The sequence below is a fragment of the Lolium perenne genome, chromosome 3 (genome assembly GCF_019359855.2).
Source record: "Lolium perenne isolate Kyuss_39 chromosome 3, Kyuss_2.0, whole genome shotgun sequence".
Classification (NCBI taxonomy): Eukaryota; Viridiplantae; Streptophyta; class Magnoliopsida; order Poales; family Poaceae; genus Lolium; species Lolium perenne.
The window spans coordinates 317,852,280-317,878,174 of record NC_067246.2 but is presented as its reverse complement, the minus strand read 5'-3'; the positions used below and the strand labels follow the sequence as shown (position 1 = coordinate 317,878,174).

Below are 25,895 nucleotides of genomic sequence, written 5' to 3'. Positions count from 1 at the left end.
CGGAAGTTCCGGCCTGTCATTTTCAGCAGAAGCTTCTCAGCGCAGTCTGTGCTCAGTTTTCTCTTCAGGACCGGAAGTTCCGGTGGAGTTGGCCGGAAGTTCCGGCCAGCGGAACTTCCGCCCAACTTCCGGGCAAGTTCCGGAATTCCGAGTTTGCGGCTCTGTAATGTCCAGTAAGGTTTTCGCAAGTTTCCGGAACTTGGCCGGAACTTGGCCGGAACTTCCGGCCACCGGAAGTTCCGCCCAAGTTCCGCCCTTTCTTTTGCTTTGCAGGATTTTCATCAAGGGCGGAAGTTCCGGCCCGAGTGGTCGATACTTCCGGTGGAAGTCGGAACTTCCGGCCATCCTGGCCGGAACTTCCGGTGTTAGTGGAATTCGTCCCCAACGGTCAGATATGAAAGCTCCACCCATATAAATAGCTTTCTCCTCCAAAGGGACAGGTTGCTCAATCATTGCAAGAAAAATCTGCCAAGCTTCATCACCATTAGAGCCACCTCAAGAACACAAGATTTGCAAGATCTCCTTCCTCCCCCAACCAAAGCTCTTGATCTTTGGAGATTCGAAGGAGAAGACACCGATCTACATCCTCACCGAAGCGTTCTTCATTTCCCCCTCTCTTGTTTGAGGGATCTCATGCTAGTGTTCCTATTTGGTTCCCTAGTTGATTTGTGTTGATGTATTGTTGTTGATTGTTGTGTTGTAACAGATTTGGGAGCCTCCAATTAGGTTGTGGATGTGTGCCCCAAGAACCTTGTAAAGGCCCGGTTTCCGCCTCGAGGAAATCCCTTAGTGGATGTGGGCTAGGCCTTCGTGGCGTTGCTCACCGGAGATCTGAGCGAAGCCTTCGTGGCTGTTGGTTTGGCTTTCGTAGCAACCACACTCCTCCAAACGTAGACGTACCTTCTTGCAAAGGAAGGGAACTACGGGAATCATCTCCGTGTCATCGCGTGCTCCACTCTCGGTTACCTCTATCCTATTCTATCTCTATATCTTGCTTAGTTGTTAGCCTTGTCATATAGGTAAATTCACTTAGTTGCATATCTAGAGAATTTACCTCTTGTGTCAAGCCTAAATTGAAAAAGAACTAAAAATTGGTTAGCACCTATTCACCCCCCCCTCTAGGCGTGGTATTGTGATGGGAAATCCACAACTTCAAATTCCAGCTTCTCTATTCTGTAGTTTTCTCGGGTCCCAAACTGAACGTCGAGATTAATCTTCCCCAGCGGATAACTTGGCTTCTCCGGTGTAATACCGTGGAATCGCGTGTCGGTTGGTTTCAGGTTTGCTAGGGATATGTTCATCTTCCTTAGTGTATCTGCATACATAAGGTTTAAACTGCTGCTGCCATCTATGAACACTCGAGATACCTCGAATCCTGCAATTACTACTGGTAAGATAAGTGCTGATTGCCCTGGCCGAGGGACTTGTTGTGGATGATCCGCTATTGTGAAGCCAATATCTTGCCCTGACCAATTAAGATACTCGACCGTCGGTGGAGGCATCTTCTCTGCCATGAACACCTGTCGCGAGATTACTTTCTGAGCTCTATTGGATGGCCTGCCTTTCTGAATCATCGAGACCGCTCCGTTAGAATTGGGATCAACATAAGGCGGTGGTGCAGGTGCTGCCGCTATTCTGAGCTGATGTCGATTTTCGTCCGTAATTACAGGAGGAGGTGGCAAGTGAATCTCACTCCTGGGTCCTTGAGGATTTGTGTGCGCTGCCTGGGCATTGGCATGCCCTGCCCACCTTAACATTGCCTGGAAATTTCGGCAATCCTTTTGCAAGTGTCCTGACTGTCTTTTTCCGTTATTGTCGAGATAAAAATGCATCTGACACGGCCCGTTCATCATCTCCTCGGGTGACATAGGCATCCCAAATGGGCCTACCGAAGATAGTACCCGGGGTTTACTGAAGGCCCACTACCCGAAGAATAAGAAGATTCGGGAGCCCAAGATATATTAAGGAAAGTTAGAGTTGTAATAGGAAGTGTTATTTGTAATCTGGCGGGATGAGTTAGAAACCGTCCCGGACTCTGTAACTTGTACAAAACGAAACCCTCGGCTCCGCCTCCTATATAAAGGGGGAGTCGAGGGACGAAAAGATCATCGAATCATTGTTACAAACCCTAGTTCTCATAATCGTCGAGTACTTTTCGGCTGAAATCTTCGAGATCTACTTGCCCTCTACTTCCAACTAAACCCTAGCCTACAATCCATAGGCATTGACAAGTTGATACCTTGTCAATTGGCGCCGTCTGTGGGGACTAGAGGCGTAAGGATCTGATCTCGATGGCACGTTCAAGATCTTCGACATCGTCAACCGCAAGCAACGCAATGGATCGAGGTAAACAGATCGCTGCTGGTCCTATCGATTTTGTTCCTCACCCACCCTCCCGTTTGGATGCATATGCGTATCTGGCGGAGCCCATGGAGATGACGTTCGGAAGGTTTCACTTTCGCGTCGAGAAGGAAGGATCGTATCGTGTCGAAATTCTGATTTCGTCGGGATCGTCGGTGGTCGATTCCGATTTTTCAAGCTATACATCGTCAACCGAGTCAGGAGAAGAAGAAACTTCATCGACACGCTACGTCAGCACCAGAGCAAGAGAGAAACTCGCCAAGATCTTCAACGACATGTCGTTTGAGTCATCTGCGGACTCATATATAAGCGATGGCTCAAGCGATGTCGACAGTTACGACTTCATCGACAAATCTATCACAGTGGGCAAGGTCTTCATCAATCTCAACGATGATGTCACCAAACCCAACATAGATCTGAATACAAAATATCATCAGATTTATGCCATTGAGGATCAAGAGGAAACATCTGAGGCTTTCGACGATCTGGGAAATCCATACGTTCATCCCTCCAATCTGCGACAAGGCCTGGGCAACAAATACGTTGGGCCACAGCCGCGAGACAGAGTTCAACTTTCCCAAGCAGCGTGGGATAGAGCCGCGAGAGCTATGAACGGTTCAGAACCAATGGCCACCACAGCCACACCAGAGGAATTGCAAGCATATCAATATAGGCTCGCACGAGCTGCAAGAGAATTGGAAAAACAGACAGCTGAGTTAAACAGAAGAAAGGAGGCAGCTTCTGCATCTAGCAGGAGAAGGGCAGATCTAAGCCGACAATCTAGAACTTCGGGTGATAGCCACAGGGAGGCGCGGAACAGAGCAAGATCAAGGTTGCAACATATACCCGCGTAAAGAGAGCACTTGGTCCAAAACCTCGACATGTCCTTTATGTCGATAGATACAAGAGGAAATATCATCCCTAAGACACCAGAGGCTGGGTATATGGTGACACATGCTTTTATCCTTGCATCTAAACCACCTCCAGGTGATCCAAGGGAAACACTATACAATATGGCGGTAGCAGGAGTTGGAGCTATGGGGACAGCGTTTGTATCAACGCCTCCCGAAGGAGCGGCAAGGCAAAATAGTCCACGACCTGCAGCAGCAACAGCGGCAGCACCTGAAGGACCAAGTGGAGCAAGAGACACAAGCAAAGCACAAGCAAGGGTCGACGTAGCGCGGCAAAGCGTAAGGGATCATCGGCAATCTCCGGAGCTTAACGACGAAGATATGTGCGGCTTGCCATGCTTCACGAGGAGAGTCCGAAAACTCGAGTCCCCTCAGATTCAAGTTACCCGACAACTTCAAGAAGTTCGACGGCCTTCAAGATCCAGAGGATTGGCTAGTTGATTATCTCGAGACAGTGAAGCTCACAGGAGGAACCAGGGCAACAGCTATGCAAAGCATCCAGGTGCATTTGAGTGGAGCCGCACGATCTTGGATAAAGAAACTCACTCCAGGATCTATCGACAGCTGGGAAAGTTTCGAGGACATGTTCGTCAAGAACTTCAGATCCACGTGCAAAAAACCTGCGTCGTTAGAGGAGTTGAGAGCATGTCGACAAAAGCCAGATGAGCCAATGAGAAAGTACATCCAAAGGTGGAATATCATCAAAAACTCGGCAGAAAACATATCTGACGAGAGAGCAATAGATGCGTTTGTCGCAGGAATCAGGCGTGGAGATTTTGTCGAGGATTTGGGAAGGACCAATCCAAAGACAGTATCCGCATTAATGGAGATAGCAAACAGATGGGCAGATGGAGAAGACGCTGTCCACAACAAACGGCACAGGTCGCCAGAGGAGGACCGTGGTCGAAACTACCAACCGAGGCGACGATTTCTCGGCAGCATCCGAACTATGACGCTCCAGGGCAAATTTCGGCAGGTTTTCGGGCAAACACAGGAGGAAACAACAGAGATGATTATCGTAGAAGCAGTGAACAGCGAGGTGATAAAAGGGATGATTCTCGCAACAACAAAGTAAAATAGCGGGCCTAGGTTCCCAAGGCCTTTCGTGTCCCCCCGAAGAGATGATGAATGGGCCGTGTCAAATGCACTTTTTCCTCGACAAGCAACGGTAAAAGACAAATAGGGCACCCGCAGAAGACTGTCGAAATTTTCAGGCAATGCTAAGGTATGCGTAGCACGCTAATGCGCGGGCAACACGAGAGAAATCCTCGAGAACCCAGGAGCGAGATTCACTTGCCGCCTCCTCCCGCGACACAGACGACAATCGGCATCAGCTCGTAATAGCGGCAGCACCTCCACCACCACCTTATGTTGATCCTAACTCCACCGGAGCGGTGTCGATGATTCAGAAGGGAAGGCCGTCCAATAGAGCTCAGAAAGTAATCTCACGACAGGTGTTTATGGCAGAAAAAATGCCTCCACCAACAGTTGAGTATCTTAATTGGTCAGGACAAGATATTGGCTTCACCATAGCAGATCATCCGCAGCAAGTTCCTCGACCAGGGCAGTCAGCACTTATTCTGCCAGCAGTTATCGCGGGATTTGATGTCTCTCGAGTGTTCATAGACGGCGGCAGCAGCCTAAACCTTATGTATGCAGATACATTGAGGAAGATGAACATATCCTTAGCAAACTTGAAGCCAACGTGCACACAAGGTTCCACGGCATCACACCAGAGAAACCAAGTTATCCATTGGGGAAAATCAATCTCGACGTTCAGTTTGGAACCCGAGAAAATTATAGAATCGAGAGGCTGGAATTTGAAGTCGTGGATTTTCCGTCGCAATACCACGCTTTGTTGGGACGACCAGCATATGCTAGATTTATATGTGCCACACTATACATACCTGTTGTGGAGATTGCCTGGACCAAAGGGACCAATCACAGTCAAAGGAAGCTTCGCCTTAGCCGATAAGTGCGACAAGGATTTTCATCGGCTATCAGAAACTTTCGGGATGCAAGCTGAGTATTTGGCGTCAAAAAGCATGACTGATTACGACGTGCTGCCAGACGTTGGAAGGCCAAATAAAGAATCAACTTTCAATACCGAGAAAAATTCTAAGGAGGTGCAGATTCACCCGACAGACCCGAAAAAGACGACGTCCATTGCAACAAATATGGATATCGCATAGGAAAGCGCGCTCGTCAAGTTCCTCCGTGAGCACTGGAAAATCTTCGCATGGTGTCCAGCTGACATGCCAGGAGTACCCAGGGAACTTGCCGAGCACCACCTCAACTTAGATCCTCTTGCGAGACCAATCAAACAACCCTTGCGGCGTTTTTCGGAACCAAACCGCAAAGCTATGTTATCAGAAATAAATCGACTTAAGGATGCTGGTTTTATCAAAGAGATATCTACAGAAGCCACATGGGTAGCTAACCCAGTGATGGTGCCGAAGAAACACACGACAGTCCTTCGCATGTGCGTCGACTTTACGTGTCTCAATAAACATTGTCCAAAGGATCACTTTCCCCTCCCGAGGATCGATCAAATTATCGACTCCACGGCGGGATGCGAACGTCTTTCCTTCCTGGACGCATATTCTGGTTATAACCAGATCAGATTGAAAGAAGAAGATGAAGTAAAGACCGCGTTTATTACACCATACGGCGTGTTTTGCTACAGAACAATGCCCTTCGGTCTAAAAAATGCGGGAGCAACATATCAGAGGATGATGCAGAAATGTTTGGCGACACAGATTGGGAAAAATGTGCAAGTATACATCGATGATGTCGTCATAACATCAAAAAAGGGGGCAACGCTGATCGAGGATCTCAAGGAAACCTTCGACAACCTTGACAAGTTCTGCCTCAAACTGAACCCGACGAAGTGTTCTTTCGGCGTCCCCAAATAGGAGAACTTCGGGGTTTCTAGTTTCAGCAAGAGGGATTGAAGCAAATCCCGATAAAATACAAGCTATCGTAATAATGAGGAAGCCAACAAAGTTGAAAGAAATACAGCAGCTTAATCAAGGGCGAGTCGCAGCCTTGAGCAGATTCGTCGCCAGACTAGGGGAAAAAGCGCTACCATTTTACGCCCTCATAAAGCAAGGAGATAAATTCCAGTGGAACGAAGAAGCGGACAGAGCTTTTGAGGACCTCAAACGCAAAATCTCGACACCCCCCATCTTGGTGGCGCCAAAAGAGAAGGAGCCTTTGTTACTATATATTGCGGCCACACCCCAGGTAGTAAGCACAGTCCTTGTCGTTGAAAGGGAGGAAGAAGGAAAACTCCACGGAGTGCAGAGGCCAGTATACTTCGTCAGCGAAGTTTTATCGCCCTCAAAACAAAGGTACCCTCAGTACCAAAAGCTAGCATATGGAGTGTTCACAACAGCACGAAAATTGCGCCACTATTTTTCGGCACACCCGATCATAGTGGTCAATGAAGCTCCCTTGTCAAATATACTAAACAATCCAGAAAGCTACGGGTCGTGTCTCCCTTTGGGGAATAGAACTTTCCTCGGGACATCACGTATGAAAAAAGAAAAGCAATCAAGTCGCAAGTTCTGCCGGACTTCATCGCAGAGTGGATGGAGCTGCAAAACACAGACCCCTGCATTTGTCGAGAACCTGGACCATGAACTTTGATGGGTCCAAAAGACTAGAAGGAGCTGGCGCAGAGTAGTACTCATATCAATTAAGGCGACAATTTGAAATATGTCCTTCGGATGACGTTCCCTAACGCATCCAATAACGAAGCAGAATATGAAGCTCTCATACACGGGATGAAGATGGCGAAAGCTTGCGGTGCAACTCGACTAAAAATCTTTGGCGACTCACAATTGGTGGCTCAGCAAGTTATGAACCAATGTGACGCAGTTAATGATAGCATGATGGCATACAAGGAGGTGTACAACGAGCTCGAAAAGTTGTTTGATGGATGCGAAGTAAATCATATTAGCAGATTGAGCAACGACGAAGCCGACGTTCTCGCAAACATCGGGTCGCAATGCCTTGCGCTCCGCTGTGTATTTTGGGAAGAGATAACAGAGAGATCTACAAAATCGACAAAATCAAAAAAGAAGGAGAAGAAACCCTCGGGGGCTACCAAGGAAGAGCAAGAGGAAGAAGAAGAAGATCAGGACCTGGTCATGGTGATACAGACACCATGGATGCAGACGTACATATCATATATCCTCAGGAAAGAAATACCCGATGATCCAGTTGAGGCAAGGCGAGTAATTCGACGCTCCAAAGCTTTCACGGTGATCAAAGGAGAATTGTACAAGCGAAGTATTTCAGGCGTCCTGCAAAGGTGTGTCACACCCGAAGAAGGAAGAATAATTCTGAAGGATGTACACGAAGGAATATGTGGCCACCACGCAAGTAGTCGAGCTATTGCAGCCAAGGTTTTTCGGGCAGGATTCTACTGGTTGACAGCAATAGAGGACGCCAAGGAAATAGTAAGAACTTGCGACGCGTGTCAAAGGTTTGCCGCAAAACCTCACTCTCCAGCAGCAGAACTAACACCAATACCATTGTCATGGCCCTTTGCCCAATGGGGACTTGATATGGTGGGCAAGTTACACAAATCCTGGCCAGGAGGAAAGGAGTACATGCTAGTAGCTGTTGACAAATTTACAAAGTGGATAGAAGCGAAGCCGATAAATTCACCAGACGGAGCCTCCGCAAGAAAATTCATAAAAGGCCTCGTCTTCAGATTTGGAGTGCCCCACAAAGATCGTCACAGACAATGGCAGTAACTTTACATCCCACGAGTTCAAAGATTATTGCGAAGAAGTGGGTATCAAGTTACACTTTGCGTCAGTTGCGCACCCTCAGACCAACGGCCAAGTCGAGAAAGCTAATGGAATCATCTGCAACGGCATTAAGAAACGCTTATTAGCACCACTGGAGAAAGCTCGACACACCTGGCCAGAGGAGCTGCCCAGTGTATTATGGAGCATACGAACAACACCAAACACAGCAACACAAGAAACTCCGTTCTTCTTGGTTCATGGAGCAGAAGCAGTACTACCAATCGAGATAGAGCATAACTCTCCACGAGTCGTGGAATATGATGACGAGGTGTCGAGAAAAGCGCTAGAAGATGACGTCGATGCACTTGACGAAGCTAGAGACGAAGTACTGTCTCGGGTAACCAAATACCAACAGGACTTGAAAAATTACCACAGTCGACGCTTGCGGCCAAGATCCTTTCAGGTGGGAGACCTAGTTCTTCGGCTCACGCAAAAAAGTCATGAAAAACTCGAGTCACCATGGCTAGGCCCCTACATTGTCACTAAGTAATCGGAGGAGGAGCATACAGATAAAGGACAAGAAGACAGGTGGAGGAGCAAAACCCCTGGAACGTGGCGCAACTCAGGCGATTCTATGCCTAGAGTTGAAATATAGTCCTTGTAAAACTTCAATGTACTGAAACGCCCGCGAGTTTTCAGACGCACTCTTTTCCTTTTTCGGGGCACCGAGTGGGGCCGGGAAAGGTTTTTAATGAGGCGGGCTCGCGGTGCTGCAATATAATAAAGATAGTGTCAATATAACTTTTCTTTATCGACATGCTCAAAGTCTCCGACCCGACGAATTTCAATATAGTTCCTCGAAAAAAGAAAAGCCTTGTCTTGGTATTAAAATACCTCGTGAGTCAATAAAAATACAAAATAGTACTCAACAAAGAAGCTCGGGGGCTGATATTCGCCAAAACTACATATTGAATAAATGCCTTGGTTCAAAACCTCGCAATACACAAATACAGTAAATAGCCACCGAAACACTCGGGGGCTAGATAAATATAGAAATATGATGATTGCTTCACAATATAATCACAATCATGGGTTACAAAGAAGAGTTATCTACCAAAGGAAAATAATTAGTCATGATTCAATATGTCATCAAGGGTAATCCTGTTTTCTTCAGGAGCAGCGCCAAGAAAATCAGCATAATGACCATCTGCAAAAAAGTCGGCATCCATCCGAAGAAGGTCTTCAATCATTTCTTCGGCTATAGGCGAAACCTTCATGTTAATTCGGTCGACACCAACTCTTTGGCGCCTTACCTTCTCATGAACTTTCGCAACAACCTGAGTCAGGTCAAGCTTTGAGTGGCAGATCTGAAGCATGATAAGGGCAAATCTGGCGCCAGCTACCAGTTGAGCTCTGACAAAATCATGGATCTTGTGGGCATCCTTAAATTTCCCCATTAACTCGGGAAGAGTTTGTGGTTGAACGTTCCGAGGAAACATGGAGTTATAAACCATAGACAGGGTCCTGGTACAGAATTCAAGGAAGTCGCGAGTTTGAGAGGTGCGATCCTGAAATCTGACAATCTGGCGGGTCCTCTCTGGGGTAGCCCAAAACAGAGAACCATGGTCAAGGGAAAGGTTAACAAGGAGGTTCGTCCTAGTATTTACCCTCTCTTCTTCGGCAACAACATCAGTAAAGGAACCTATTAAAACAACAGAGCAGAAAACTTTAAGAGACGCAGCATGAAGACGGAAGATATCGGAGGATGAAACAAGCATACCCGACATATCCGCATCAAGCTTCATTCATTAACTCGAGCATGAAATTTTCTCGAGTAGTCGCCTTTTCAGCCTCGGAAGCAGCAATTTCCTTAGCAGCCACGGCCTCGCGAGCTTGTCAAGTGCAATTTTTCGGCTTCGATGACTTACGAGACTTTTCCATCATCACAAGTGTTTGCTTCTTTGCATACCGAAGATTGCTGCCGAAGTTCATCCAATTCTCGCGGCAAGGAATCTTCGACAGGTGTAGCATCAGCAAGAGTTCTCCTTGAGCGAGAAGAAGAAGGCGAAACATTGGAAGGAGCGGAAGATGGAGTATAGTTATCAAATACCAACTGAAATTTAATAAAACAAGACAACATCAATCAACAAGCAAAGATAAAGTTTTCATTAATCTTTCGGAATAATTACAAAGGCCTTACAGTGGAGCTAATGAAGTACGTGTCGCCAAATAACTACTTTGGCGACAAGAGCAAAAGAAACAGAGAAAGAAAAACAAAGAGGCATGCAACTAGACCTCCGGCCTTGATGAGCTAGGAGTTGAAGCTGGTTTGATCCCGAGATAGGCCAAGATTTTCTTCGTGTTGGGCTTGGCTACCTTAATCAGCGACCTCCATCTTGATTGCTCTATCTGATCGGTGTCGCCAACTTTCATCCAATCAGCAGTCTACATGTTGGCATCGGCAACGGGAACAACGGTGCTTTCGGCAAAGCAATCTTCATATTTTCCTCGACGCATCTTCACCCAAGGTCCTCTCGATGAATTGAAGCTCTTGGCAAGGGCAAGGAAAGTCGGGGGCTCCTCTTTCTTCGGGAAGAAGTAGGGGAACAGCGTCGACAATCCTGCACTAGCATTTGCCACGCCTTCACGAATTTCGGACCCATGAAGCTCCAGATAAGAAAGTGCGTCAAGGAGAGGGTCATTGACAGGATTCTCCAGATCAAACTCTTGGTTTGTTTGGTCTGCCACAGGAAACAAAACGTTGGTCAAAAACAAGAAACAGCGGTTCTCATAAAAATAGAAGGGATCAATAGTATTACTGTGAGTGCGTCGACTTTGTGATTTCAGGCGCTTGAGGATCCCCTGTTCACGAGCAGCTTGTGCAGCTTTATGCTCGTTTAAAGCAGATTCAGCATCCTCAAGTCTTTTCTGCAGTTCCTCGACACTAGCTGCTTTTGCTTTGGCTTCATCAGCCTCGGCTTTGGCTTCGCTAGCAACAAGTTCGGCTTTCTTGCGAGCCGCCTCACTTTGCTCCAGTTTTTGAGCAAGTGCGTCGGCACGTTTGTTGGCCTCTGCAAGTTTCTCTGTCGAGATAAAAAAAAAGAAGAAAGATAAAAAATCGCGACAAACAACAGGAGCAAAAAGTCAGAAAGAACGGCAAGTATAAAAGCTGTTACCTTCAGTTCTGCTGGCATACTCACGGTACCCAATGAATTGGGATCCGATGCGGATAAGATCTTTGATCATGGGCAGTCAAAGAAGAACAAAGCAAGAGAAACATCGGCATGAAAAAAGAGTGAAGGCGTGAAAAAGCAAAATAGAGGAAATATAGATATCGACAAACTTACATCATCCAAGAGCAAAGTAGAAGAGCCGCTCAATTGAGGGGCAGGCTCAACAATCGTTTCAATCCTTGTCCTTTTTGGTGAAGGAGCAAGGGGGCTTGCTGGCGGAGTTGTGGTGACGACGTTTCGTTGAGGAGGCGAGGATTTTTTTCCTTCAGCTGGTGTCTCTGAAACAACTAGAGTACGTGACGAGCTCGTTCGAGCAGCCACGTCAAGGGTTGGTGGTTCTTCCTCATCATCACTGCGAACAAAAGACGACAGCATAAAAAACAAGATAGACAAAAGAACTTCGAGTACAATGATAAGAAGAAGTAAAAGACAACTTACGAGCTGACGAGGGATTCAAGATATGGATCATAAGCCGCTTTTTGGCGTGAAGGATCGGCTTCTTCGGCTTTGGAGGTGCCAGAATCCTCGGCGTCATTTCTTTTTCTTTTGTTCCTTGGGGAAACAGCAGGAGGAAGGGATTGCGTCGACTCGCTGGCGTCAGATTCAACTTCTTTTTCATGGGAAGCCGCAGATTTGTGAGAACCTGCGACTTCACTTTCAGGAAGAGAAGAACCCTGGTTGTCTTCGGCGACGATAGCTCGTTCTTCGACTTCTCCATCCTCAGGAAGAGGAGGAAGGGAAACCACAGTAGGATGGTTCTGCAGGAAAATAGCGACCAAAGAAAAATTAGAGAGATATCAATACAATGAGATGCAGGGAAAGTTCGGAACAAGACAAAAATTCGAGAAGACAACATACCTCAGGGAGAGGATTGGCGGAGCTGTATGGTTCCACGCGGCAAGAGGAGGGAATAGGATCCTTCTTGGTAAGCGAGGAAATTCTTCGAATAAGCTTCTCCAAGTCCTTTACAGAAAGATCATTGGAGAGCCTATTGGCGTCATTTTCACCAGCATACGTCCAAAGGGGATTTTTGCGAGCCTGAAGAGGCTGCACTCTAATCCTAAGGAAGTAGGCGGTGATTTGAACACCAGACAGCTCCTTGCCTCGAGTATTTTGAAGCTGATGAATACGAGACATAAGTGCTTCTGTCGCCGTTTTCTCTTCTTCGGAAGCTTCAGCATCCCAGGAGCGGTGGCGCAGAATTTTGGCACTTCCGTCGAAAGGGACTATGTTGTGTTCCACAGAATTGGCACTTTCTTCGTGTATGTAGAGCCACCTTTTGCGCCACCCTTGGACAGAATCAGGAAATTTGACGTCGAAGTAATCAATGTCGGCCGGACATAGATAACAACGCCGCCTATGTTATAGGTGGCGTTGTGGGAGCCATTGCGGCGGAGGCGTAAAATGCGTTTCCACGAGCCCGATTAGGAGGGATTCCAAGGAAGCATTCGCAAAGAGTGATAAAAATGGAGACATGGAGGATGGAATTGGGGGTCAACTGGTGCAATGAATCCCATAAACAAAAAGAAGGCCGCGGAGGAAATCGTGAATTGGGGCAGAAAGGCCGCGGATGAGGTGATCAACGAAACTAACCCGGTACTCCATTGGAGGGGTTGGGTAGCTTTCTTCGCTGGGAAAGCGGATGGCGTCCTCTTTCTTCATCAGGCCTAGCCTCTTCAGCATGTTGACGTCTTGGTTGGAGATTTTAGATCTCTCCCACTCAAGATCTTCAGCGGCCATCTTGGACTCTGGAGTACTGTGGCGAGTGAGTCGCGTGCGCGGTGGCATCAACGGCACTGGAAAAGCAAAGTTCGTGCGTGTGTAAGATCAAAGAGAGTTGGGCGCAGTGGAAGTTTTTGCGAAGAGGAACAGATGTGCGGCGCAAGCGAAGGAGTGAACGGAGGTTGAAGAAAGGTTTATATAGGAATTGGGCGAAGCAATGCACCGTTGGATGAAGAAATCGTGTGGTGAAAAAAGATCTTGTAGATAAAGGGTAAAAAGGTATTTTTACTGAGATGGAATAGAACACAAAGCAAAGACGTGCGCCAGGAAAAGCGGAGGACGTGTGTCCCCCACTCGCACGACGTGTCAATGTGGTGGAAACAATGGACCCACAAGGCAGAAAAATCACGACTATTAACAGAGATGAAGTAAATTTGACTAAGGGAAGCATGCCGACAAGAAAAATAAAAGAAGATTGGCGGCAGGAGAAGTTATTAAATACTTCGGGAGCCTTTGATCAAATACAAGTTTTTGCCCAAATGCTCGGGGGCTACTTCGACAAAAGTAAAATTTCGAGTATGACAATATAGAAATTGTGGGAGCCTACAACCAAGCACAAGTCCTTGGCTGTAGCCTCGGGGGCTACTCCCATCGGGAGCGATGTTCGCGCACCCGAGAGATGAAAAGAAGATCATATCGAGAAATAATGACAATATAGCGACAAGGTGCACTAAAATGTTGAGCCTACAACCAAGCACAAGTCCTTGGCTGTAGCCTCGGGGGCTACTCCCATCGGGAATGCTGTTCGCGTACCCGATGAAATTAAAAAAGAAAGATAGAAAAGCAAAAGAATATATTTCGAGTTATAACTAACTCTACATATACTCCCATCGGGAGAGCAATATAAGTCATCTTTGACTCGATAAAATGTGCCATTCCAACAGCCGGAAAAGCACTCGACAATATATTCTCAGAACGCCAAAGTTGCGATCAATTTCTGAATGCCGCAAATTTGCGAAGGTAAGACCCCAGATCCGTTTTGGGCGTGGCATCGCCAAGATCAAGATCGCGCTCTGCTACTTTTATCCGTATCAACAGATACGAAGAAAAATCCTAACGGACGCGTTAGGTACTCGATAAATTTGACTGGGACTCGACATAATGGTAAGACCTTAAGCGGCACCTGTCGAAGTTTACACCAGTATCCCGAGATCATGTCCAGGGACGTGATCTTGAAGTAGGTTTTTGCGGATTGCCACTAGAGCAGTTAACTAGTACCTGATCCGTCAGATGAACTAGCCCCAACTACCATTATCCCTGTACAATATAGAATTTTATGAAGAAATATAAAAAAGTTGAAGCTGTTGAATAAAAATAAACAGTGGAGATTTTCCCTGACTCTACGATTCAAGCAAAATCTCGGGGGCTACTGACATAGGCATCCCAAATGGGCCTGCCGAAGATAGTACCCGGGGTTTACTGAAGGCCCACTACCCGAAGAATAAGAAGATTCGGGAGCCCAAGATATATTAAGGAAAGTTAGAGTTGTAATAGGAAGTGTTATTTGTAATCTGGCGGGATGAGTTAGAAACCGTCCCGGACTCTGTAACTTGTACAAAACGAAACCCTCGGCTCCGCCTCCTATATAAAGGGGGAGTCGAGGGACGAAGAGATCATCGAATCATTGTTACAAACCCTAGTTCTCATAATCGTCGAGTACTTTTCGGCTGAAACCTTCGAGATCTACTTGCCCTCTACTTCCAACTAAACCCTAGCCTACAATCCATAGGCATTGACAAGTTGATACCTTGTCATCGGGGGACACAAAAGATCTCTGAAACCTTGACCCAGTATTTTGCCTGTTGTTTCGAGAGTCATCTCTATTGTCGCCTCGCTGCTCGTTGCTCCTCTGATAATCATCTCTATTGTTTCCTCTGGCGCTTGCTCGGAAGCCAGCCGAAATTCCAGGAGCATCATAGCCCGAGTACTGCCGAGGAAATCGTCGCCTATTTTGATAGTTTCGACCGCGGTCCTCCTCTGGTGACCTATGCCGTTTGTTGTGAACAGCATCTTCTCCATCTGCCCATCTGTTTGCTATCTCCATTAATGCGGATACTGTCTTTGGATTGGTTCTCCCCAAGTCCTCGACGAAATCTCCTCGCCTGATTCCTGCGACAAACGCATCTATCGCTCTCTCGTCAGATATATTCTCTGCCGAGTTTTTAATGATATTCCACCTTTGGATGTATTTTCTCATTGATTCGTCTGGCTTTTGTCGACACGCCCTCAATTCCTCTAGCGATGCAGGTTTTTTGCAGGTGGATCGGAAATTCTTGACGAACACGTCCTCGAAGCTATCCCAGCTGTCGATAGATCCTGGAGGAAGCTTCTTTATCCAAGATCGCGCGGCTCCACTTAAATGCACCTGGATGCTTTGCATAGCTGTTGCTCTGGTTCCTCCTGTGAGCTTCACCGTCTCGAGGTAATCAACTAGCCAATCCTCTGGATCTTGCAGGCCGTCGAATTTTTTGAAGTTATCAGGCAATTTAAACCCCGAAGGGACCCGAGTTTTTCGGACCCTCCTTGTGAAGCATGGCAAACCACACATATCCTCGTCGTTTAGCTCTGGGGAATGCCGATGTTCCCTTCTATTTTGCCGTGCTCTGTGCACCCTTGCTTGAGCTGCCGTCTGTCTTGCTCCACTTGTTCCTTCGGAAACTGTTGCTGCTGCCGCAGGTCTTGGACTATTTTGCCTTGCTGTTCCTTCGGGAGGTGTTGATGCAAACGCCGTTCCCATGGCTCCGACTCCTGCCATTGCCATGTTGTACAGTGCCTCCCTTGGATCTCCTGGAGGTGGCCTGGATGCAAGGATAAAGGCCTGTGTCGCCATATACCCAACTTCTGGTGTCTTGGGGATGATGTTCCCTCTCGTGTCTATCGACATAAAAGACATGTCGAGGTTTTGAACCAAGTGCTCTCTTTCTCCTTCAGGTATGTTTTGCAGCCATGATCTCGCTCTGTTCCGAGCTTCCCTGTGGCTATCTCCCGAAGTTACAGATTGTCGACTTAACTCCGCCCTTCGCCTGCTTGATGCGGAGGCTGCCTCCCTTCTTCTGTTCAGAGCAGATGTCTGTTTTTCCAATTCCCTTGCAGCTCGCGCGAGCCTATATTGATATGCTTGCAACTCTTCTGGCGTGGCTATTGTGGCCATTGGTTCTGAGCCGTCCATAGCTCTTGCGGCTCTATCCCATGCTGCTTGTGGGAGTTGAACCCTAACACGTGGTGTAGGTCCGACATATTTGCTGCCTAGACCTCGTCGTAAATCAGAGGGATCAACGTATGGATTTCCCAAATCGTCGAAAGCCTCAGACATTTCCTCCTGATCGCGGCTTGGCTCTCCGATGGCATAAATCTGATGATATTTTGTATTCAGATCTCTGCTGGGTTTGGTGACACTATCATAAAGATTGGTGAAGACCTTGCCCACTGTAGTGGATTTATCGATGAAGTTGAAGCTGTCGACACTGCTCGAGTCATCGCTTATATAGGAGTCCGCGGATGACTCGAAGGACATGTCGCTGAAGATCTTGGCGAGCTTTTCGCTTGCCCTGGTGCTGATGAAGCGTGGCGATGAAGTCTCCTCTTCGCCTGACTCGATTGACGACGTTGAGTTCGAAAAATCGGAATCGACCGCCGACAATCCCGACGAGATCGGAATTTCGAGACGATACGCTCCCTCCTTCTCGACGCGAAAGTGGAATCTTCCGAACGTCATCTCCATAGGCTCCTCCAGATACGCATATGCATCCAAACGGGAGGGCGGGTGAGGAACAAAATCGACAGGACCAGTTGCGATCTGTTTACCTCGATCCATCGCGTTGCTTGCTGTTGATGAAGTCGACGATCTTGAGCGTGCCATCGAGATCAGATCCTTGACGCCTCTAATTCCCACAGACGCCGCCAATTGACAAGGGATTAACTTGTCAATGCCTACGGGTTGTAGACTAGGGTTTAGTTAGAAGTAGAGGGCAAGTAGATCTCGAAGGTTTCAGCCGAAAAGTACTCGACGATATGAAAGCTAGGGTTTGTGAAACAATGATTTGATGCTTTCTTTGTCCCTCGACTCCCCCTTATATAGGAGGTGGAGCCAAGGGATTCGTATTGTACAAGTTACAGAGTCCGGGAGGGTTTCCAACTCATCCCGCAAGATTACAAATATTATCTCCTAATACAACTCTAGCTTTTCTTAATAACAACTTGGGCTTCCGATTATTCTTATTCTTCGAGTCGTGGGCCTTCAGTAAACCCCGGGTACTATCTTCGGCAGACCCATTGAGGATGCCTATGTCAACAGCTGACTACTATTGGAATTGCTCTAAGACTGCTCATAGTGGGAGTAACATAGCTAGTAACATCACACATCTCAAGGCATTTTGGTGACATGGCATACCAATAAATGAAGAAAGGGAGTGGGGTGGTAACTAGCTATGTTACCATAACATCACACACCCAAAGGCAAAATGAGTCTACAACACAATAAATGACACAATGCATGACACCACATATAAGTTACTACTCACTATGAAGGTAGTAACCTAGACTAGTAATATGCCATATATTACTAGTCTAAGTTACTCCCCACTATGACCAGCCTAAGGACCGCAAAAGCGGTACATCCGCTAGAAAACTCGCGTTGCCCGTGCGCCGACCTCCGTTGCTCCTTTCTAGGTCTGACCGTGCCTTGCAGCTCCAGGTTCCTGCCTGCTCTGCATATCATTCCGTTTTGATCTCCAGGCAAAGCTACTCAATTTTGGTGATGCAAACTGGCTACATTGCTTTTCCAGGATCTTGAGCTCAACGTCAAACTGTTTTCATGTAAATTTCTTCCCATGCATGATAGTGCTTTCATGATTTTGTGTTGCCACGAAAGGAACTAGCTCTTGGCGAAAAAAATGCTAGTAGTCAGAATACAATACCGTGTCAGTGCTTCCACATACTGTGTGCCGCGTCAGCGCTCGTACCATACCGAGCTAACTGAATCACTACGTCTACCTGAACATACTGAGCTCACTGAATCAGTGCATCCACCTGAGCATACTGAGCTCCCCGAATCAATGCATATGCATCTACAGACTACAGGAACGTACCGAGTACTCACCGAGTCACTGCATCTACCTGCTCAATATAAGGAGCTCTCTGAGTCAATGCATCTACCTGAACAACATACTATGAAACAGTGCATCTACCTGAACATACTAAGCTATCGGAGACAGATCATCCACCTCAAAATACTGTGAGGCAGTTCAGCTCCGAGAAAAGCGTATGCGATATGGCACAACATATGTAGCAAGGTACCTGTTCATATACTCTACTAGCTGAGCAGCATCATATACAGCGTGGATTCTCTCACGGTCGTAGCACAGCAGCCATGTAAATCAAGGCAAACATAACCTTTGACTTTGTTCAGAACACTCTTACGAAGCATTGTTCACCTCTCTTATACATCACAACAGGAGGTAGAACTGAAAGATCGTAATCGTTAATACATTGGAGGATCTTTCCAAAATTCAGTAGCTGCACGCACTATACAGTCACTAACTTAGCCTTAGCTCAATTGGAGGCTGCAATCACAAGTAACTGCATGTATGCATCAGCCATCGCTGTCCTTAATTCTTCAGAGCCAGAGGGCGCCAGCTTGGCGGAGGAGCGGCACGAGCTGGCCGCCGAGGTGCAGCAGCATGACCCAGTCGGTGGTGGCCGACGATTGCGACTCCGATGAAGAAGGACGGCTCAGGCAGACTCCAGCCGACCATGTCAGCGAGCGCCCTCTCGACGTCCTTGCACCAGGGGTCATTGTCCAGCTCACACCCAGCTCCATGAAGAGAGTCTGCACCGTGTGGCACATGCAGCAGTTGCTTGCCCCGACGATCACCACCACACGCTGTGACGCCAGCCCCCTCACTCTCCCCGCTGCCATCTCTCTAAGTTCACTTGAGCTTGCTGTAGGCCGTTGCTTCTTGGAGCTTTATGATGGTGCTGATCCAACGGTGCTTATTTATAAGCGTCTGGGGTAAGTGGGCGAAGAGGAGGAGATGGTCGGTGCAGTATTGCAGGTTTAATTGAGGTGTAAGGAAATCACTTGAGATGTGGCAAATTGCTGATAACGCATGTGTTCTCGGGTGTGGCTATTTCTCAGTCAAATGATGTCATTAAAATTCAGTTGCAACTCATGTTGCAACTTATGACTAGCACAAATCATGATGCAAATCGAATGGTGTAAGATTCGACTAAGCACGAAGTTAGTTCTCCGCTAACTGAGAACTAGCAAATCCCTATGTTGCAATCTTTGTTTTTTGGGAGGGGCCAAATTTATACAGTTAGTAACAGCCAGGAGGATGATATCTTTTTATGTTGTTTAAGGATGAGTAAGAAAAAATGAAGAATCAAGATTTGAGATATGCTAAATTTTAATTTTTAGAACCATCATACATAGAAAAGCGGATAGTGGTATCGAGCAAATTTGGCTTCAGCTGATGATTCATTAGGTTCCTGATAAGTTAGGATTGGATTCACTCTAACCGACTGTTTTTACAATTTGTGTGCAATGAGGAATACAATTGGTGTCGAGTTGTAGAAATCATGCATCACTATTTTTCTCCGGATGCATTGGGCCAAAACCCCACCATCTAACGGATATCACAGAATTAAGTAGTGCACTAGTCAGGATAACATCACACTTATCACGTTTACCCCAGAAGAACTACTAGTACTGAACTAGTGATGGTGGACTGATAATAACTTTGTGGACATAAAAAATGGATGGAAAAATTATGCTGGATGCGAAAAATGGATATCAGAACTAATGTTCAACATGCTTACCTTCTTATATCGTTTGAGCCATCTCTGTCCAGAACAGAAATGAAGATCCCTTGCCAGAAGGTGGATTTTCATTTATTTCTACTCCAGTTTCTGCTAGTCATTTTTACGTACTTGCCCGACTTCCACAATTTTATTTCCACTACTGATTGATACAAGAAACATTTATTACTTTGACAAGAGTATTCATATAGGCAAATATCGTGTACACACTGCAGTCAAGCTTAGAATATTTAGTTCAGTTCTGCAAAATTAGATGACTTGAACAACGAGTGTTCAACGACCGTTAGTCTACATATTTGCATTGCTACGTTTAGTAGTATCTAGCAATCAATTTGGTTACCCATACATGCAAAGATTGTACTATGTTTCATAGTAGCCATATATAGCAGACAGAATGAATTGCACAGGTTGTCTCAAGAGCTATAACAAATATTGTGCTTGCAAACATCGTTAAAACTACAGAGAGGAATTAAAGAGTGAAATACTACCAGCATATATTAGTCTAGAGGAGAAACAATCAGGCCCATCCAGATATAATTTTGATTTCTAATCAATTTTACATTACCTCATCAGAAACACGCCTTTCTATTACAGAAGGCATGTCTAGCGAAGACATGTCAAAGATCAAGTACAGGAGGATCAATCCTCTTGATCATGACCTACGATCCTTGCTGGGAAGATAGGTGGCCAGATCATCATAACAGGTAAGAAACCTATCCGGTGCACCCTCTGATAGACCTTCTGAACAACCTTGCTTCTCAGATGAACAATAAAGACAACACCACTTGCCAGATGATCCAAGAATACAAATTCAGCATTGTCCCCGATCGCAACAACGTCAACCAAGTCACCATTTTGTCGCACCCAACTATCACCCGCAACACGTGTGCACGCCTCAAGGACGCAAAATGTGTCCACCAGTAGCCAGCCGCCTACACCATGGCCGTCTCGTGTCATCCGGTGGAGCCACACGCTGAGCTGAAACCCTTTCATATTGACAAGGTAAATATCGGAATCCTCCACACATGAGAGCATGAAGTTGCTTCCCACTCCACCTGGGAGCTCAAGGGTGGAGAAGCGTGCCTTTGCCAAATCCAGCACCAGGGTGTACCCCAAGGTGGTCACAATGAAGATCTTGCCATGAATGGGAGGCAGCACGTCTTTAAGGCCTGGTGGTAGATCTTGTGGCACCGACTTACGTACAGTGATCGGGACGCCCCATCCGCCGGATCCCAGCACGTACACCGTTGCACGGACTTGTCGCCGGGCGTTTGCGAGCTTCACATTCACCAAGGTGATGCCGTCGCGACCACCATCCTTGGGCAGGAACATCCGATTGAGGCAAGAGCGGTTATTGTAGAGCAGCGGGTTCGGTGGGGGCACCAATGCGGACTCTTCGGCGAGAAGCGGCGCCAGGAGGGAGTACCTGAACGTACCTCTGACGAAGATCTCGGTGACAAGGCGGCCATTCCGGCTGTGGGTGATCCACTGGCACTGACCTCTGCTACGGGCGAAGGCGTCGTCGCAGAAGGAGGCCACGCGGCGCGAGAGGGCCGCGAGCTCCGGCGGCTGAGGGAGCGGCACGAACTTGTACGAGTGGTGGGGGTGGCCGACGCAGAAGCCGAGGAGACGGGGCGGGTGGCGGTCGTGGAAGCGGCGGAGGAAGGCCGGGTCGAGAGGCGTGGAGGAGCCACCGCTTGCAGACGATAGCGGCGCGGACGAGGTAGTTGGGGAAGCCGAGGCGGATGAGTATCTCGCGTAGGAGATCGCCGTCGCCGAGCACCGCCGCCACCGATGCGGCCGCCGGCGTCCTTCTGTGGCCTTCCATGTTTTTGGCTGATCTAGTTTGGGAGGATTTTGCGCAGCAAGGCCGAAGGTTTCTTTGCTGTGGTGTGGAAAATACCGTGGCAAGAGAAGGCCCACTTCACTTTTTTATTTTCATTTTGAAGTTCTATCTCTTTGCTAAATCGCTGCATTGTAATTTGTCGCTGTTTTGCCAGCTCAAATTCAGTAAGAACCTTTCTTTTTTGAATGAAACTATCGGAAAGTGTCTTTGACACATGGCCACCAGTGCTCTCCTCACTTTTGGATTTTTGAAAATTTTAAAATCTCACATTTTTAAGTCTCAAAAAATTATGACGTTAAATATGTAGATAGATATATACGGGTGGGGTATATGCAAAAAAGTCCCGTTAAAAAAAAACTTTATATTTTGAACAATATAAAAAATACAAATTTCTGACGGTTAATGGAAGTAAATTAGTATTTCAATAGTGTATCCTTTTGTCAGAAATTTGTTTTTTTGTATTTCCCAAAATTTAAAGTATTTTTTACCGGGACTTTTTTGCATACACTTCTCATGAACATATCTATCTACATATTTAATGTCACAATTTTTAAAAACATAAAAGAGTGAGATTTTAAAATTTTCAAAAAACTGAAAGTGGAGGGAGCACTGGCACCCATGTGCACCAAATTCCTGTCCTAAAACTATAACTTAAAATCAAGGATTACACCTGTATAACAAATGCTGGCTAAATCCCATACCGAGATTAGCTTAATTTCAAGACCACTATTGTTGTGGTATATTCTAACATTAGTACTACCCCAGTCCAGACGGGTCTGACATTTGTCTAAATCTAGATGATATAGATGTTATTTAGTGTCTAAATATATTTAGATTTTACATAAATTCAAGATATCTATTTATAGATGAAGGGAGTAATACTTTTAACGAACCTTCAGTAAGGTATTGATTTCTTCCATCACTGAAGTGTAGACTGAACGATCTACATCCTCATTCTTTATTCTTTTGACAGAATCTCCTTCAGGCCAGGCTCCCGCATTGCATTACAGAAGAGAAAAACTGGTCCTGTTAATAAGAAACCAGACCGAAAAACCATACATCGTTACGTTAATTCGGGGAAACCAGCAAAAGACCACACAATAAAACTCATGTCACGTCGTCTATGCCAGATATAAGAGCTTCTAGACCTAAAAAAAAGAGGCCACACCTTGTATCCAACAAAGACAAACTCCACAAACACACACGAACTCTCATCACTAGAAGCGCACCATTGTGCATCCTCGCAACATAAGTGATCAAGCATTGATCTTTACTAAGGCGGGCACCGCCTTGATCACCTGAGGCGTATGTTGCTTCTTTTACATCTGGATTCTGGAGATAGTGTTGCATCTTCCCGTTCAGGACTTCATTGGTGGCTTTTCCTTTGCTCTTGATCTTCGGAACCTCCCCAAAAGCCTTCACCCGCCTATACTCCGTGCGTTTTGCGCTACAGGAATATCACAATCTTTGTTTTACTTGTCCAAACGGCATCACATCCTCATTCCTTAGCATCTTTACTATATCCAAGCAATCAGTTTTTTTGCGCCAACGATAAACCCTCACTCAACACAGCTCCTAGTGGGTCTCTACATGAGAATATTTGTTGACAAGAGAAGAGCATAACTGCACCTTTTCTGCTACAATTGTTGCTCGACATTTTTTACTTGCCTCACTTTTAATGTTTTATTTGCACAACTTCTTACTGACAAGTTTTAATACAGGAAAATATCTTGTGCACTACAATACTGTTGTCAAGCTTAGAAGATTTGTTGTGGTTCTGGGAATCACAATTATCTAAACTTAAGGTTCTTTGTTTATCAAAATGAACAGAGGTTCTTGATATCAAACTTATATGATTGCAACACCATGCTTTCTAAAACTGTACGTGTTGTGTTCTAAAGTAGTGAGTCTGCGACACCAAGTCGGCACATTTGCAACATTTGCATTGCTAAGCTTAGTAGTATTTGTCAATCAATTTGGTAACCCGTGCATGCAAAGATCCGGAAAGTGTCTTTGACACATGGGTACCAGTGCTCTCCTCCCTTTCAGATTTTTGAAAACTTTAAAATTTCACTTTTCTAAGTTCCAAAAAATTATGACGTTAAATATATAGATAGATAGATACGGGTGGGATGTATACAAAAAAAGTCCCGTTAAAAAATACTGTGTTTTTTGAACAATATTAAAAAGACAAATTTCTGACAATAAATGGTAGTGAAATAGTATTATAATAGTGTATCCTTTTGTCAGAAATTTGTTTTTTTGTATTTCCTAAAATTTAAAGTATTTTTACTAGGACTTTTTTGCATACACTTCTCATGAACATATCTATCCACATATTTAACGCCATAATTTTTGAAAACATAAAAGTGTGAGGTTTTGAAATTTTCAAAAAGCTGAAAGTGGAGGGAGCACTGGTGCCCATGTGCACCAAATCCCTGTCCTGCAAAGATCCTGCTATGCTCTGTATTGGCCATATAGCAGCTAGAATGAATTGCACGCTTTGTCTTGAGAGCAATAACAAATACTGTGCATGAGAACACAGTTCAAACTAAGGAGAGGAATTAAACAGCAATCAAGCCCATCCAGATAACTTTGATTTCTCATCGATTTTACATTACCTAATCATAAACATACCTTTCTATTACAGAAGTCATACCCAGTAGAGATATTACAAAGATCAAACACAGGGGGCTCATTTTTGCTGATCAAGACCTACGCCCCTTGCTGGAAAGATAGGCGGCCAGGTCATCATAATGGGGAAGATATCTATCCCGACGTCACGAACCAAATATCTATCTGGCACCCTTTGGTCGACCTTCTGAACTTCCTTGCTTCTCAGATGCACATAGAAGACAGCACCACTTTGTGCATGATCCAAGAAAACAAAGTCAGCATTATCCCCGACCGCAGCAACCTGAACAAAACCACCATGTTGTGGCACCCAACTGCCAAGGCGCGCACATGCCTCACGGACGCAAAATGTGTCCACCAACAGCCAGCCGCCTGCACCATAGCCGTCGCCGGTCATCCTATGGAGCCATACACTGATCTGAAACTCTTCTGCATTGACAAGATATATCCCTGAATTCTCCGCACATGAGAGCAGGAAGTTGCTCGGCACTCCATCGCGCTCCGCTCCATCTGGTAGCTCAAGGATGAAGAAGCGCGGCGTCGCCAAATCCAGCACTAGGGTATACCCACAGTTTGTCACCACAAAGATCATGCCATGAACTGGAGGCAACACCCTTTGAAAGCAGGCCGCAGGATACGGCGGTTCTAACTGTATCGCGGCAGTGGCCTGGACGCCCCATTGCCATTGGCCGGATCCCAGCACGCTCACTTTTGCACGGACTTCTCGCCCTTTATCATGGAAACTAACCATGGTGATGCCGTCGCGGCACCCATCCTCGGGTAGGAAAATCGTGCAGAACAGCGGGGCTGGTGGGAGGATGGCAATGGGCTCTCCGTTGAGCAGCGGCGCCAGGAGGGAATACTCGCCTCTACCGTGGTGAGGGCGCTCGATGAGGAGGCGGCCGTTCCGGCAGTGCTTGATCCACTGGCTTCCGCGGGTGGCGAATTCCTCGTTGCAGGAAGAGGCAGCGCGGCGTGAAAGGTCGGCGAGCTCCGGGGGCTGCGGGAGCTGCACGAACTGGTACGCGGTGCGGGGGTAGCCTGCGCAGAAGCCGAGGAGGCTGGGCGGGTGGCGATCGCGGAAGCGGCGGAGGAAAGCCGGGTCCGAGGCGTGGAGGAGCCACTGCTTGGAGACGAGGGCGGCGCGGACGAGGTAGTGGGGGAAGGCGAGGCCGAGGAGGATCTCGCGGAGGAGGTCGCCGGCGCCGAACACCGCTGCGACCGATGCGGCGGCCGCCGCGGGTGCTCGCCTATCGCCGTCCATAATTTGGAGGATTTCGCGGAGTCGAGGGTTTCTTTGCTGCGGGAGAAGAGCAGAAGCGAAGAGATTTTTCCAGCGATGACATGGCAAGCATGGGTCCCACCTTTATTTTTCTTTTCTTTCTTTTGAGACATTTCAAGACTTCCTTTTAGAGAGAAGAAAGACTTCAAAGATCTTCGGTTGGGTAAGTGAGTAGTTCTGAGTCTACTCAAACTAACTTAGTTCTCGATAGACCAACGTGGCAACGTTATTAATCTCAGTTGCAACCCATGTTGCAACTTACTA

At 46.6% G+C, this 25,895-nt stretch overlaps 2 protein-coding genes and 1 pseudogene across 2 annotated transcripts; all 3 read right to left on the bottom strand.

Moving 5' to 3' along the window:
• Window positions 1-18,664: 18,664 nt before the first annotated feature.
• On the bottom strand, window positions 18,665-18,967 carry LOC127340337 (putative glutaredoxin-C2). The gene has a single exon (XM_051366101.1). The coding sequence runs from the start codon at window positions 18,965-18,967 to the stop codon at window positions 18,665-18,667; it is 303 nt and encodes a 100-aa protein (XP_051222061.1).
• A 1,432-nt stretch (window positions 18,968-20,399) lies between these two features.
• Window positions 20,400-21,739, bottom strand: LOC127338851 (uncharacterized; annotated as a pseudogene).
• A 2,671-nt stretch (window positions 21,740-24,410) lies between these two features.
• On the bottom strand, window positions 24,411-25,650 carry LOC127338850 (uncharacterized). The gene has a single exon (XM_051364818.1). The coding sequence runs from the start codon at window positions 25,611-25,613 to the stop codon at window positions 24,411-24,413; it is 1,203 nt and encodes a 400-aa protein (XP_051220778.1). The 5' UTR covers window positions 25,614-25,650.
• Window positions 25,651-25,895: the final 245 nt, after the last annotated feature.

What these genes read in the sequence shown, in the direction of transcription:
- LOC127340337 (XM_051366101.1), bottom strand. Translation starts at nt 18,967, where the DNA reads ATGGCAGCGGGGAGAGTGAGGGGGCTGGCGTCACAGCGTGTGGTGGTG.
- LOC127338850 (XM_051364818.1), bottom strand. Translation starts at nt 25,613, where the DNA reads ATGGACGGCGATAGGCGAGCACCCGCGGCGGCCGCCGCATCGGTCGCA.